Source organism: Neofelis nebulosa, chromosome 1 (assembly GCF_028018385.1).
Source record: "Neofelis nebulosa isolate mNeoNeb1 chromosome 1, mNeoNeb1.pri, whole genome shotgun sequence".
In the NCBI taxonomy this organism is placed as follows: domain Eukaryota; kingdom Metazoa; phylum Chordata; class Mammalia; order Carnivora; family Felidae; genus Neofelis; species Neofelis nebulosa.
Window position 1 is genome coordinate 170258571 of NC_080782.1, and position 15620 is coordinate 170274190.

The following is a 15620-nucleotide window of genomic DNA, read 5'->3' on the forward strand; positions in this document are numbered from 1 at the left end:
CCCACCTGGCCCACAACACAACCATATAGCTCTGACACCAAAAGGAACACACATACACACACAGCTACCTCTATTCACCACACTGCCTTTTAGAGAAAGGTCTGAGCATAGCGAAAAGTAGAGTATCTGCCATCTTTTTGACTGGAGGAACCACAGGACAGAGTTTTGGGCAATCACTGTCACTGGAAAGTGAGGTGGGTAGGTACCCCAGAAATAAAAGAGCCAGAAAAGGGGAGACTCAAATTCTGTGCATAAATTTGGCCCCGATCCTAGGCTGACTCTTGAACCATGTGTGCACAGAGCAGACCCCAAAGAGCACAGCTAAGGCCAAAAAATATTGGACAGAGATTTCAAATGTCCTTAAGGGACAGAATTTGTGGTTTTAGTCAAACCAAATCTATTGGTGCTAAAATTAAAAACAAACAAATGAACAAACTTGAAATAAAGCACTCTTTGGAGCAATATACAAGAATCCAAAATCAACACATTTCCAATACCCAGCATACAATCCAAAATTATTGAATATGTGAGGAAGCTGGAAAATGTGACACCTTCTCAAGAAAAAAGATAAGACCAACTCAAAGATGACCCAAATTTTAAAACTGGCAGATAAGGATTCTATCTTATCTTATTTTAAGTAGGTTTCACACCCAGCACAGAGCCCAACATGGGGCTTGAACTCACAGCCCTGAGGTCAAGACCCGAGCTGAGATCTTGAGCTGAGATCTTAACCGACTGAGCCACCCAGACACCCCAGCAGATAAGGATTTTAAAGCGGATATTACAGGGGCACCTGGGTGGCTCTATCAGTCAGGCATCAGACTTTGGCTCAGGTCTTGATGTCATGATTGGTGAGTGTGAGCCTTGCTATGGGTGAGCCCCACTTCTCTCTCTCTCCCTCACTCTCTCTCCCTCTCTGCCCCCCATGGGATTCTCTCTCTCTCTCTCTGCCCTTCGCTCATTTGCACCCTCTCTCTCTCAAAAAAGAAAAAAGAGAAAGAAAAGAAGGACGAAAGAAAGGAAACAAGGAAGGAAGAAAAGAAAAGGAAAGGAAAAAAGAAAGTGGATATTATATCTATGCTTTGTGAGATAGATAAAATCTTCCAGTAAGGAATGAGAAGATAGGAAACCCAAGATAGGAAACAAAAACTACATTAAAAATGTAAATTCCGGAACTAAAAAAAACAATAATCTGAAACAAATAATTCATGGAATACACTTATCTTTAAGAAATCCACCTTATCTTTTTCTTCAGCTATCAAGTTTTTATCAGAAGGAAGATGAATCATGTCTTTTCTGAGGCAAGCTGACTGACACACAATGTTACATTCGTTTCAAGTGTACAATACAGTGATTCAACAACTCTATATGCTGCACTCACCATAAGAGTTGCTACCATCTGTCACCACACCACACTATTACAGAACCTTGACTGTATCCCCTACGCTGTACCTCTTATTCCCATGAGGCATTCACTCTCTAATTGGAAGCCTGTATCTCTCACACCCCTTTGCCCATTTTGCCTGTCCCCCACTGGAAGCCTGTATCTCTCACACCCCTTTGCCCATTTTGCCTGTCCCCCACCCCTCTCTCCTCTGGCAACCATCAGTTTGTTCTCTGTATTTGTAGGTCTGATTCTGCTTTCTGTTTGTTTGCTTGTTTACTCGTTAGTTTCAGGTTTTAGATTCCACGTTAAAGTAAAATCATACAGTATTTGTCTTTCCCTGTCTGAACTATTTCACTTAGCATGATACCCTCTAGATCCATCCATGTTGCAAGTGGCAAATTCTCATCCTTTTTTATGGTTGAGCAGGAGAGATGCACTTTAAATATAAAAAGATACAAGTTGAAAATAAACGGACAGGAAAAGATACACCATGCAAGCACTAGTCAAAAGAAAGCTGGAGTAGCCAGATGAATATCAAACAACATAGCTTTCAGAACAAGAAATATTACCAGGAATAATGAGGGACATTTCATAACAATAAAAAAGGTCAAATCAACAAGAGGAAATAATACTCATATTGTGTGTGCACCTAATTAATAGAGTTTCAAATTACATGGAAGCAAAAATCAACAGAATTAAATGCAGAAAAGATAACAATCATAGCTGGAGATTTTTAACATTTCATTTTCTTTCTTTTTTTTAAATTTTTTGTTAAATGTTTATTTATTTTTGAGACAGGGAGAGACAGAGCATGAACAGGGGAGGGTCAGAGAGAGGGAGACACAGAATCTGAAACAGGCTCCAGGCTCTGAGCTGTCAGCACAGAGCCCGACGCGGGGCTCGAACCCACGGACCGCGAGATCATGACCTGAGCCGAAGTCGGCCGCTTAACCGACCGAGCCACCCAGGCGCCCCTTAACATTTCATTTTCAGCTGTGAAGAGAACAAGACAAAAATTCAGTAGTGACACAGAAGATGTGAACGACACTTTGGCCCAATCACAAACACTTCGACCCAATGTGTATTTATAGAACACTATACCCAACACTACACCCATCATTTCAAATGTACACGGTACATTCACCAACATAGACTGTGTGTTGGGTCATAAAACAAGTCTCAGCCCATTTTAAAAGACGAGTTCATATGTCCTCTGTCCACAATGGAAATAAATTAGAAATCAATATTGGGGCACCTGGGTGGCTCATTCAGTTGAGCATCAGACTCTTGATTTTGGCTGAGATCATGATCTTATGGTTCCTGGGATCAAGCCCTGCATAGGGCTCTGGACTGACAGCGCAGAGCCTGCTTAGGATTTTCTTTCTCTCTCCCTCTCCCTCTGCCTCTCCCCTGCTCACGTGTGTGTGGGTGTGCACACACACACTCCCTCTCTCTCTCAAAATAAATAAACTTTAAAAGAATCAATATTTAGAAAAAGCCCCAAAGTATCTGGAAATTAAGCAGCATACTTCTAACAGTAACATATATATCGAAGAAAAAATCACAAGGGAAATTATAAAATACTTCAAATTACATGATAATAAAAATACAGTGTATCAACCTTCATGGGCTGTGGCTACCAGAGTACTTACAGAGCCATGTTAAGCACTAAATGCTGGAAGCAGAAAAGTCTTGAATCAAAACGTTGGAAAAAGAAGAACAAAGTAAACCCGAAGTAAGTAGAAGAAAGAAAATAATAAAAAGCAGAAATCAATAGAATAGAAAACAAACAATTGAGAAAATTAACCAAGTTAAAAGCTGGTTATCTGAAAAGATGAGCAAAACTGATACACCCCTAACCAGAAGAAAAAGGGAGAGAACATAAATTACCACTATCAGGAAAGGAAAGAGGAATTATTGCTAAAAGACCCTGTAGACATTAGAGGGATAAAAAGGACTTTAGAAATAACTTTGGGGAGGGACACCTGGGTGGCTCAGTTGTTTAAGTAGCCAACTCTTGGTCTCGGTTCAGGTCACGATCTCATGGTTGGTGAGATCGAGCCCCGTGTTAGGTTCTGCACTGAGAGCTCGAAGTCTGCTTGGGATTCTCTCTCTCCCTCTCTCTCTCTCTGCTCCTCTCCTGCCCACGCCCCCCTCCCTCAAAATAAATAAAAAACATTTAAAAATATTTTAAAAAATTACTTTGGGGGGCCTGGGTGGCTCAGTCAGTTAAGCGTGAGACTCTTGATTTTGGCTCAGGTCATGATCTCGCAGTTGGTGAGATTGAGCCCCACATCGGACTCCATGTTGACAGTGTGGAGACTTCTTGGGATTCTCTGTCCCCCTCTCTGCCCCTCCCCTGCTTGTGCTCACTCTCTCTCTCACTTGCTCGCTCTCTCAAAATAAATAAATAAACTTTAAAAAAGAAAAAAAAGAAATAACTTCATGCCAACAAAATTGGCAGCTTAGATGAAATGGACAAACTAAAACTTGACAGAATCGATGGGAATCAAGACAACTCCATGATCACAGTTAGAGATTTGTTACACCCCTCTGTAAAGCCCTCAGAAAATAGGAGAGAACACTTCCCAACTTGTCTTAGGAGACCTGCATAGCCCTAATTCCAACAACCTGAAAAATATATTACAAAAAAATTACAGACCAATCACCTGTAAATATAGACACAAGGTGAAACCCCCCTGACACGCTGAGAACACAAATTTACCTAACATTCTGGGAAACAAGTCAAGCTGACAAACGAACAAGAAGTATGGAGGTTTTACAAAAAGAAGCCTAGAAGTAAAATACAAATCCCACCTCCACCTCCTCCTAGCTATCGTCTTTCCACAAGCAACTCAACCTCTCTGAGCCTCAATCTCTTTACCTATAAAATAAGAGTACCCACTACATAAAAATCCTGTATTACTGTGAGTTCAAAAGAAAGAAGTGAAAAGCAGTAGTGTCTGCCACAGGGCCACCACCCTGCAATTGTGAAGGCTTTGTATTGCACCCTGGGTGAATAGCGCCCTCTTAAATTGTGCAGTACACAACCTAGTCAGTGGTACCTGGAGACCCTGCTGGGTGCTCAAACAATTTTAAAAGGAAAAAGCCACAGTTATACAGAAGAAAAAACTAAACGTTTAGTTGGGAAAGATGAATTCATGTCTCTGCAAAACTAAAAAATAGTGGTAAGTTATTCTAGCCACCTCATTAACCATTTCTACACTTGATCTTAGCCAAAAGGCCGAGAAGCGATCATTAACCATTTCTAAGCCACTGTACTTATCTGCAATACCGGTATTTTACAGCATTCTTAGATTTTTCAAAGCTCTCAAAATGCTAAGGTTATGTGTGCAGTTTCCAGTGGCAAGCCATTAATGAACTAAATGTCCTCTGCCCAAAGTTATTTCTTAACTACAGTGATAGACATGATAGCAATGTTCCTTGTATAGCAGTATAAAAAAGGAAACCATGCTTAATGGCAAGCTTAAACAAGATACATTGTTTTCTTATTATTTTCACATGGGGAATTCACGCCTCCTTCCTTACCTGATTTGTGTTTCAAATTTGTGGTCACCCCATCAAATTCAGACTTATCAATTTCCCATGCGAGAGGTAGCTTGCCCAGGCTATTGGATAAGTTGTCCAAGCTATTTTCTTCATTGTAGATGATCTCTGATGTACTAGTTGGGATGCCAATGTATCTTGATGGGTTATTTCCCGAAGATAAAGAGGTACTATCAGGAAGACAAGAAGAGCGGGTTGAATTTGGAGGTTTATAGATTGAGGTTGCCTGGTTGAGAAAGGCATAGTCTGAACAGATGGCATAAATTTTCTCCCGAGTATGGGTCACTGGACAGCTCCACGGATAATGACCATCTCCTTTAGGGCCCAAGGGTGCCCCCGAGGCACGAGTGCAGAAAGACTGTACAGCACCGTGTAGATTCTCTTCAGGAGACTTTCTCTCGGATTTGTGCTCACCATTTCCAGAATCATTTGCCCTTTCTGCTTCTGCAACGTTAGGCATTGAATGCAACTATAAAAGTTCTGTTAAGGAGAAGTTGCAACTCTTTCTGCTACTTGAAAACCAACTGTGACAATCGTTTAGAGCATCCTACAGAAACTTGGGAGCTGCAAAATGGGATCCTAAGAAAAGAGGGAGGAGAAAGAAACATCAACAATCCGCTAGACACTGCAAAAGACTAAGAAATACATCGTTTCACATGGGTTCATTCAATGAACATTTATTTTACAACTACTAAACACCTAGAGTCACAATCACCACCCATCTGCTTTATTAAAAAATTATTTTACAATAATGCTTTAGAATAATAAAAAAATACAAACAACTCAATTAAAAATGGGCAAAATATCTAGGGGCGCCTGGATGGCTCAGTCAGTTAAACATCCGACTTCAGCTCAGGTCATGATCTCATGGTTCGTGAGTTCGAGCCCCACATCAGGCTCCGTGCTGACAGCTCAGAGCCTGGAGCCTGCTTCAGATTCTATATCTCCCTCTCTCTCTGCCCACCCCACGCAGGCTCTGTTTCTCTCTTTCTCTCAAAGATAAATAAAAACATTAAAAAAAATTTTTTTTAATAGGCAAAATATCTGAATAGTCACTTCTCCAAAGACAGTGTAGAAATGGTCAATAAACACAACGAAATGATGTTCAGCATCATTAGCCATCTCGGAAATGCAAATCAAAACCACAATAAGACACTATGTCAACCCAGCAGGATGGCTCTAATGAAAAAGATAGACGATAAGGAACGTTGAGGATGTGGTGGAACTGGAACCCTCATACACGTCTGATGGAAATGCAGAATGGTCTAGTCACTTTGGAAAACAGTTCCTCAAACACTTACAGAGTGACCATATGATCAAGCAATTTCACTCCTAGGTATATAGCTACGAGAAATGAACACATATGTCCACACAAAAGTTTGTAGCAGCATTATTTATCATAGCCAAAAAGGAGAAACAAGCCAAATATCCATCAATTGATGAATGGGTAAGTAAGATAAATAAAATGTAGTTTATCCATGCTACAGAATATTATTGGGCAATAAAAATAAATGAAATACTGACCCATGCTACAACACAGATGGCCCTTGAAAGCATTATGCTAAATGAATGAAGCCAGTCACAAAGGAGCAGACAGTGTATGATTCCATTTATATGAAATGTTCAGAATAGGCAAATCTCTAGGGACAGAAATTAGATTAGTGGGTTACCTACAGCTGGGAGGGAGGAGGAGGTTGGGGATGATGGGGTTTCTTTTTGTAATAATGAAACTATTCTATAATTGATTGAGGTGATGAATCCACAACATTATGAATATACTAAAAGCTACTGAACTGGACATTTGAAACAGGTGAATTGTATGATGTGTGAATCATATCCCAATAAAGCTGTGCATCCATCACCACAATTATAGTTAGTAGTCACTAACTTCTGGTCAGTCTCAGGAAAAACTCATTTTCAAGTCTACACCAGTTCCTTTGGGGAAGAAAACAGAACAGTTTAAATAGCAACCAAGGGCATTTGCAGAAGTCGAAGATTTACAGGACCTTGATGAGTCAGACCAACACAGGTGGTACAGGAGGGCACAGGGTGCAGGTGCCAGTTCTGAGTGTGCCCACCCCACAGGGCTCTAGTGATAGAAAAGTACTCAAGAGACACAGCCCGCCCCAGGTAACCAGTCTGATGTTCACTAGTCAATATCTCTGCCCATTCACTTATTTTTAAAAAATTAGAAGTGAGAATAATTTTCTTAGGTTACAGAAAATGGTTATATAAAACTCCTCATACAAATATTGAATGACAAAAACCTCTAAGGCAATAAGAAATAACAGAAGAAGGATTGCCACAAGAGCCGTGGTCCCTCTAAATCTGTAAGCAGAAACTAGTAAAGGTAAGGCATGTCCTACATGTAATTTAAGGTAACAGAGTTCATTACAAGAAGGACTCCACATATCCTACAAGAGATTCCATTCCCTTTATTTTTAAGGAATGCTTTCCTTTTTTCTTTTTTAATGTTTACTTATTTTTGAGAGAGAGAGAGAGAGAGAGAGAGAGAGAGAGAGAGAGAACAAGTGAGGGAGGGGCAGAGAGGGGGGAGAAGATCCGAAGCAGCCTCCAGGCTCTGAGCTGTCAGCAAAGCTGACTAGAGTAGGACACTTAACCCACTGAGCCACCCAGGCACCCCAGGAATGCTTTCCTTCCATTCAAACCTTTGGGGAGTGAGTTTTTTGGAATTGGTGCAGTTTATAGTTATTCGCAGAAAAGTCGGTTTGGCTGGAACCTCCCCACCAAAGATGGAACCCCCAACGGTATCATTTGGGAAACTTCTCTTGTTTTCAAGAAATCCTGGGAGTGCTAGCAGTGGATCTCTTCACAGGAAACTTTAAGCCTTCTCTTTCTTCCTCATCTCCTGGTGTCATGGTGATGTTGGAGGAAGACGCAAAGAGAAGCTTGTATCTGAGGCTGTACAGGCCACACTGGGCTTTTCTGAGGAGTCGATTTCTCTGATTCTTAGCAGATGACCTAACAAAGCACTTTCTACTGATCTGTTGTCCTGGTGCCTTTCTCTGAGAGCCAGTGTGGTGGACAGAGGTAGGTATTATTTGTGGCGTTGGGGCTGTATGGGTGGGTTGCGGTAGGGTGCATAGGGCCCTGGTAAATAAGGGGTAGTGACCCAAGGGTGTTGGAGTCCATCGGAGGGAGTGGTGGGGACAGAAATGCTCCGGGCACTGCCCTTGTCTCTTCATCTCAAGCTTAGTTTCTACTTTGTCACAGCTTCCTTCCTCAGATTTAATAGAAGTGTGCCCATGGGACCAGCTCACTGTAGCGTGGGGATGTTATGAAGAATGCTCATTTGGAACATATAGAGAATATTCTTATCAAAAACATAGGCAAAAGGAAATTAGTGCATTTGAGCACAAAAGGTAGGGCTGAGGGGCACTTGGGTGGCTCAGGTGGTTAAGCATCTGACTCTTGACTCTTGATTTCTGCTCAGGTCATGATCTCACAGTTCACGAGATGAAGCCCCACATCAGACACTGTGCTGACAATGCAGAGCCTGCTTGGGATTCTCTCTCCCCCTCTCTCTACCCCTCTCCCTCTCCTGCTTGTGCTCTCTCTCTTGTGTGTGCTCTAAATAAATAAAGAAAGAAATAAATAAATAAACTTTTTCTTTAAAAAAAGGTAGGGTTGAACTTTCTGGAAGCTAAATACAAGAAAGAACATAGCACTTAATTAACAAAAAGTTTAATAGTCTGGTTTTCTTTGCGTTTTGGGTTTGTTTGCTTTTAAATAATGGTCACTCAACAAGCATGATCTCTTTGGTTGCACTTCTACAAAAAAAAAAAAAAGTGAAGATCATCCACATAAGGGCATAATTTATATCAATTGTCAATAGAAGCCAATACCGGTATGAAAACGTTCTCCTTTGAAGCATTGTTTATGGAAATTTCTCTTTGAAAAATTGTGTAATGTTTCTAGATTTTTATCACAGAAGTAAAACAAATGACAGAGAAAACTACTACAAAATACCAAGATATGACACAAAGAAAATGAAAATCATCCAACTCCCATGACCCAAACGCTGTTGATGTTTATTTTCTTCCCTTAGTATCTGTCAGATCTGGGGAATGTTCTCCCCTTGTCAGTGTGAGCCCCTGAAGCTAACTGATGTTAGTATTATCTATTTTTATCCTGTCCTCAGGCTTTCCTACAAGTGAACTGAGCACAAGTTATTACTGATAACAGAATCATTAGAGATAGCAATCACTGTATTATGTTGTAATTATAGCCTCAGGAAACACTGAGGGACAAAGGTACAGTTGTCCCTCCACTAAATAGCCTGTAGCTTCTCTGGTTTTGTCACACCTCATATCTCCTTTTGTTCCTATTTTGGTAAACCATTCCCAAGTCTATCCCCACTCCTAGCACCACCCCACCCCCGGGATGATATTTCTAATCTGACCTGTGCAGAGTTATTAGAAAATAAAGCTTGGACACATATATATGCTCACGTAACTCCCCTGCCTAAAACCGTCCGCTCTTAGAACAAAAAGCCAACTCCTTGCCTGGCCCCAGGATGGATCTCCTTAGCCCCATCCCTCTCTCAGAGCCCCCTTCCTCCTTCCAACTTTCCAATCTCTGGATGCGTTCTGCTCCTACTCACCCTCCAGTATTTGGTTAATCCCCATTTATTGCACATATCCTTCCATGTCACTTTCTGGGGATTCTTTCTTTGCTCCCCAAACCAGGCTAGGTCACCCTGTGCATACTCAGTACCTTTCCTTAACAAGTCTTACCAGGGCTATCCCCAGGGAAGAGCATTTTTTAAAAGTTTCATCAACAAATACTTAACTTGTAAGTGCCTACATCATGCCAGGCATTATTTTAAGCCCCGGATTAGGAGCCTAGTAGATTCCAGGAAGATTTACTAGGAGAGGCTTTAGGAATCAGGGGCTGGACATTAGGCTAAACAGCCTCTCTTTCCTCCTCCCTGGGTGTCGTCTGTGAGAATGATGTTTCCTAATCCAGGTAAGAGAGAACATGCTCTATTACGATTTTACTAAGAATGTCTAAGGACCTAAGGCTCAATTTAATGATGTTCTCAACCATCATGGCACAGGCAACAGAAATACTGTTTAACTGTGAGTGAACAAAATTTTATAAAATGCACCTGTAAAGTAACGATTTTTAGAAGTCACTAGAACGAACTGTTCTGTCAAATAAACGCTCCATTTGTAAGGTCAGTATCCATCGCCTAGGCTACATTCTTTTCGGGTTATATTTCCAATCCGTATTTTAAAGTATCAAGTTGCCTTAGGGAACGAAAGACCTTCAGAAGTCTCTTCAGCAAGCCTCCCAATGTGACAACTATTATGATCTGTATTCCATACGTAAGGCCAGGGAAAGGTAACAGCATGGAAGTGACTTACTAACAGTGGAAAAGGCGCCCACGAGCTGGGCCAGACGCGCTAAGCCCCAGCGGGTCAGGTCTCGGTCCTCCTCCCCGGTGTCCTCCACACGCGCTCCAGGCCCCTTGCCGGGCTCAGACCCGAGCCCCTTCCCGGGCTGCGGCCGCGGGCCTACGAAGGATACCGGGTCCTCCCGGCGGCGTGCAGCCCAGGCTCCCGGGGCAAGCGAGCGGAGCTCCCACCTCCCTGTTCTGCGAAGCTCGCGGCGCCGCCAGGCTCAGAGGCCGCCGGGACCCAAGCGACAGCCTCGCAGGCCGGTCCCCGCCGCGCCGAGCCGGTGTGTGAGGAGGCGGCGCCGGGCGAGGGGAGGAGCCAGGCTGCGCTCCCAGCCCGCGCCCCTCCGGCGGCCGCCTCGGCCCGCGCGCGCTCTCCGGGACCCAGTCCCCCAGCCCCCGTCCCCGCAGCGAGGCCTCCGGGCCGCTCCGCCCGCCTCCCGCCTGGGCCGGAAGCCGGAGTCCGCCGCTAGGGGGAGCGCTGCGGACGCCCGCGGGGTGATCGCCTCCAACCCGCCCGGGGCCGCGGGAGGTTCCGGACGCTCGACGCTCCAGGGCGGGTGGGACGCGTCAGTTACTGCCCCCGGGCCAGGAGGGAGTCGCCTATTTGAGCTCTGAATGCACCAGTTGAAATCGATACTCAAGACAATTGCAAAAAATTAAAAAACAGACAAGCCCCGCCTGGACGCCCACCCAGGCCAGCTTTTGCCCGCCGAGTCCCCCGGTGGGTCTGGGTTTTCCGGGCAGCTGGCAGAGGTCCCGAGAGGGAAGTGGGAGGGAGAGCTGGAGGCTCTGGGTCCGATACCGGAGCTCCGTGACCCCTCCTGGTGACCTCCCCCCCCCCGCCCCCGGCCAAGGGGCAGACGTGCGGGGAAGAAGGGACGGCCACGGCGCGCTCCCGGCCAGGCCCTGGCCGGCGTGGCATGGACACCCGCACCAGGCAGGAGCCACCAGTATCCACGCGGACATCTCCCAATCGGGCTTTGTTCCCGAGAGCACTCGCCCCTCATCTCCCTAACACTCCCCCCATGTTGCGGCCCAGCTCTTCACCCCACTTTTTCCCAGGAGGAGGACGGGCACGGGTGCAGTGGCCACCGCTCGGACGGCCACGGGGCTCCAGGGAGCCCACGGCCCCCGGCAACCCAGGCGGCCACAGGCGGCGCCCAGGACAGGCGGGCAACAGCAGGCCCTGCCCGCGGCGCGCGAGTGCCGGGCGGATGGCCCCACGCGCTGGGCGCACAGCAGCCCGCAGCCACCTCCGCCCGGCCCACAGCCCCGGGTACCTCTCGGCCTGTCCGGCGGGGTCGAGTCGCTGCGGCCGCCGCAGAGCCGGCACCGGACCCGGATCACGGCTTCCCGCGCGCTGCCCGCGACGTGCCTCCAGTTACCCTGGAGCTGGCGTCTCTCGTCCCATTGGAGCGCGCGGGGACAGCGCCCTGGACGGCTGTGCCCGGCGACCGGTTGTCAGATATCATTGACAACACCTTCCTTTCATCGTGTTTTATAATACCTGCCCTCTGCACGTGCGGAGGGTATGGTGACAATTTTTTTTCTTTAATCTTAGCTGTGCCCCCGCATGCCCCTCTGTTGGGCACCTTGTATGTAAGCGGTGACCGCAAAGTAAATAAACGAGTGAGAGTAGGTAAACCTGGCAGGATTTCCGCTAGTTCTATCGCGAACTACATGTCCCAGGAAGCCGTGGAGCACGGACGCCACCGCGCCATCCACTTGGAGAGGGCCTTACTCAGCCCGGCGACACGCGGGCCAATCCCCTCGCCCTGCACCTTGGGCTGGAGCCTGAGACCGATTCGCCCCCAAGGATGCTCCAGTTGTAAGAGCAACGCAAGTTTATCATTGTCGGGAGAAAGAGGAGCAGCGTGTTTGGAACGGGTGGCATCCTTCAGCCGGACCAGCCAGCGATCCGCCTGTGACTGTCCTGGGGGAGAGAGGAGACCCGCGCGCCTGCCCAGCCCAGCAAGCGACACCTTTTTGGAGTCGTGTTTCCTGCTGCGATCGGCCAACGTGCCCCTGCCCAAGCCGCCGCTGGTCCCGTCCACTTCTTCCACTTCATTTATCCGTGGATCATTTCGAGAGTCGGTCTTGTAAATGTTTAGCATTTTGCTGCTTTACTGCTTCTTTCTGGGGACAGTGCCAGCACTTGCTGAGACCGGCGGAGAGAGGCGACTGAGTCCGGAGAAGAGCGAAGTATGGGGACCCGGGCTGAAGGCAGCTGTCGTGCTTCCCGCTCGCTATTTCTACATTCAGGCGGTGGATACATCAGGAAATAAGTAAGTCCAGAAACGGCTCCCTATTTTGGAATGCAGTGAAAATGGACCGTTTCTCCCTTTTTTTTATCCGCCCAAGGTTTTTCCACAGCGGTTTAAATTCCAGGATATTTGGATGCTATCCACATGCGGTTGTAACAGCCTTTCCCCATCCCAATCAATTTTTCCCTGTAGCTTTAGAAATGTTTCCGGATTCCCTCTTCTCCTAGATATTCTGACAGGGGAGACAAAGCCTCTGCACTTTGCTGGAAGTTGTGTTTCTTCTACCTACTTTTGCTTAAGCTGTTGTAAGGAATGTACACACCCAGCTGTGAAAAAGTCGTTTGGTTCATCCCTCTCTGGTGCTGCCCTCTGCTTTCAGGTAGACTTCTGCAGGTGAGCGAGTTTTGAAACACAGAGAAAAATGAAACACTATTTGAAACTTTACAGTTAAGAGGGAAAGTATCAGTGTGAGTCTCCTGTGTGTTTGTAACAAACATTGCATTCCATTGAATTCAACCATTAAGATGATAACTTAAAACGTACTTTTAAAATTCACATACTTCTGGGGCACTTGGGTGGCTCAGTTCAGTCAGGAGAGCTTTCTGCTGAGGTCAAGATCTCAGGGTCCTGGGATCAAGCCTGGAGTCCGGCTCCACACTCAATATGGAGCCTGCTTACGATTCTCTCTCTCCTTCCCTCTGCCCCTCTCCCTAAAATATAAATAGAAATAAATAAAATGCTCTGTCTCTCTCTCTCCCTAAAATAAAAATAAAATAAATTAGAATTCACATACTTCTGTGAAATGATTGTCTTTTTGTTATTCAAGGATGCTGACCACATATATTTTGTAAGGGGAAAAAAAAAACCATCTTGGGTATTCCAAGAAAAACTTTCAAGAAGTTTTCCAAAGCAGAAAAAAAAAAAAGTTATCAATTGTGTCACTTGGGTAACACAATTGGGGAAACTAAATACCATTTTAACAATCTTAATACCAGGAACACTCACTTAAAAAAAACTTTTAGGGGAGCCTGGGTGGCTCAGTCGCTTGACCATGGGCCTCTTAGTTTCAGCTCAGGTCATGATCTCACGGGTTCGGCCCACCAAAGGCTCCATGCTGACAGTGTGGAACCTGTCTCTCTCTCTCTCTCTCTCTCTCTCTCTCTCTCTCTCTCTCTCTCTCTCTCTCCCCCTTGCCCACATGCACCCTTTCTCTAAGAAAGAAAGGAAAAGAGAGAGAAGAAAAAAAAGAAAAAGAAAGAATCATTGAAAGAGATTTTTCAAAAGGTCGTTATCTTTACAGGCACCATTTGACCACAAATTTCCAGATGCATGAAATAAATAGTAGGTGGACAAGAGGGTGTGTGTGTGTGTGTGTGTTTTGGTTTTTGGCTTTGTTTTAGGAAGAGAGAGAATATTCAGCGGGCTCCACGCTCAGCACAGAACCCAACACGGGGCTTGATCCCACAACCTTGGGACCATGACCTGAGCTGGAAACAAGAGTCAAACACTCAACCTACTGAGCCACCCAGGGACCCCAATAATATGTTTATATGTGGAATGCGTGTGTTCTATGTTTACATGGATATGTAGCCTTTACATATTCCCTTGAAATTTCCTAAGTAAATGTTTATGTTATTGTGGCCTTCTGCCATCCTCTTCTTTTTCTTAAATCTCTGGTCCATCACATTCATTCTGGCACTACAAGCATATGAGAGAGGCAGCAAGCATATATGTTAGGGGGAGAGTTTGAGAAAAAGAATAAGGCTGACAGACTGGAGAGCAGAATCTTTGTGCATTTGTGCCTTAAAATAATCTTTATATCTTACTGTTCTTCCCGTGACAGGTTCACATCTTCTCCAGGTGAAAAGGTGTTCCAGATTAAAATCTCAGCACCAGAAGAGCAGTTCACTAGAGTTGGAGTCCAGGTTTTAGACCGGAAGGATGGATCCTTCATAGTAAGATACAGAATGTATGCAAGCTACCAAAACCTGAAGGTAGAAGTTAAATTCCAAGGTCAACATGTTGCCAAATCTCCATATATTTTAAAAGGTAATTTGGAACATAATTTTACAACAACAGTGTTAATGAAGCCATATAATGGATATTTGTTACGTGTTTTGAACGGTGAGTGAAATTGTTACGGTGATATTTTGTTACTTGTGTGTAATCAGGGCCAGTTTACCATGAAAACTGTGATTGTCCTTTGGAAGATAGTGCAGCCTGGTTGCAGGAGATGAACTGCCCAGAGACCATAACTCAGATTCAGAAAGATCTGGCACATTTTCCTACGGTTGATCCAGAAAAGATTGCAGCAGAAATCCCCAAAAGATTTGGACAAAGACAAAGCTTGTGTCATTATACCTTGAAGGACAACAAGGTACAATTAAGGTTTGCTTGTTTGACTTGGTGACTTTTTTTATTTTGTTTTGTTTTCCTTTGACCTTTTGGCTCTAAATAGCTACTGAGTTTTATTAAGTATCATTCATTGGGGAGCTGGCTGGCTCAGTTGGTGGAGTGTGTGACTCTTGATCCGGGGGTTGTGGATTTGAACCCCATGTTGGGTGTAGAGATTACTTAGAAATAAAAATCTTTAAGGGGCACCTGGGTGGCTCAGTTGGTTAAGTGTCCGACTGTTAGTTTCAGCTCACAGAATGATCTCACAGTTTGTGAGTTCGAGCCCCACATCAGGCTCCGTGTTGCCAGTTCAGAGCCTGCTTGGAATTCTCGGTCTCCCTCTCCCTCTGTCCCTCCCCTGCTCTCTCTCTCCCTCTCTCTTGCTCTCTCTGAAAATAAATAAATAAACTTTAAAAAATAAAATAAAATATTTTTAAAACATAATTCTGGGGTGCCTGGGTGGCTCAGTCGGTTAAGTGTCCAACTTCGGCTCAGGTCCCGATCTCACAATTCGTGAGTTTGAGCCCCACGTCGGGCTCTGTGCTGACAGCTCTGAGCCTGGAGTCTGCTTCAGATTCTGTGT

At 45.1% G+C, this 15620-nt stretch overlaps 2 protein-coding genes and 1 pseudogene across 5 annotated transcripts in view; 1 reads left to right on the top strand and 2 right to left on the bottom strand.

The window, feature by feature from the left end:
- BIVM (basic, immunoglobulin-like variable motif containing) overlaps window positions 1-11793 on the bottom strand; it is an 80365-nt gene extending 68572 nt beyond the window's left edge. Inside the window, exons 1-2 of one of the 3 annotated variants that reach the window (XM_058743210.1) lie at window positions 11660-11793; window positions 4937-5533 (exon numbers count right to left, since the gene is read on the bottom strand). In XM_058743210.1, coding sequence (XP_058599193.1) covers window positions 4937-5414 — 478 coding nt within the window. In that variant the 5' untranslated portion in view covers window positions 5415-5533; window positions 11660-11793. Of the gene's footprint in view, window positions 1-4936; window positions 5534-10344; window positions 10702-11659 lie in introns of those variants that run through there. The other 2 variants (XM_058743204.1, XM_058743194.1) reach the window with 2 other exon arrangements.
- LOC131490095 (U2 spliceosomal RNA) lies at window positions 4485-4643 on the bottom strand (annotated as a pseudogene).
- Window positions 11794-12193: 400 nt separating the features above from the next.
- POGLUT2 (protein O-glucosyltransferase 2) overlaps window positions 12194-15620 on the top strand; it is a 14954-nt gene continuing 11527 nt past the window's right edge. Inside the window, exons 1-3 of one of the 2 annotated variants that reach the window (XM_058743230.1) lie at window positions 12194-12664; window positions 14487-14692; window positions 14815-15020. In XM_058743230.1, the coding sequence (XP_058599213.1) occupies window positions 12483-12664; window positions 14487-14692; window positions 14815-15020 (594 nt within the window). In that variant the 5' untranslated portion in view covers window positions 12194-12482. The other variant, XM_058743219.1, reaches the window with a different exon arrangement.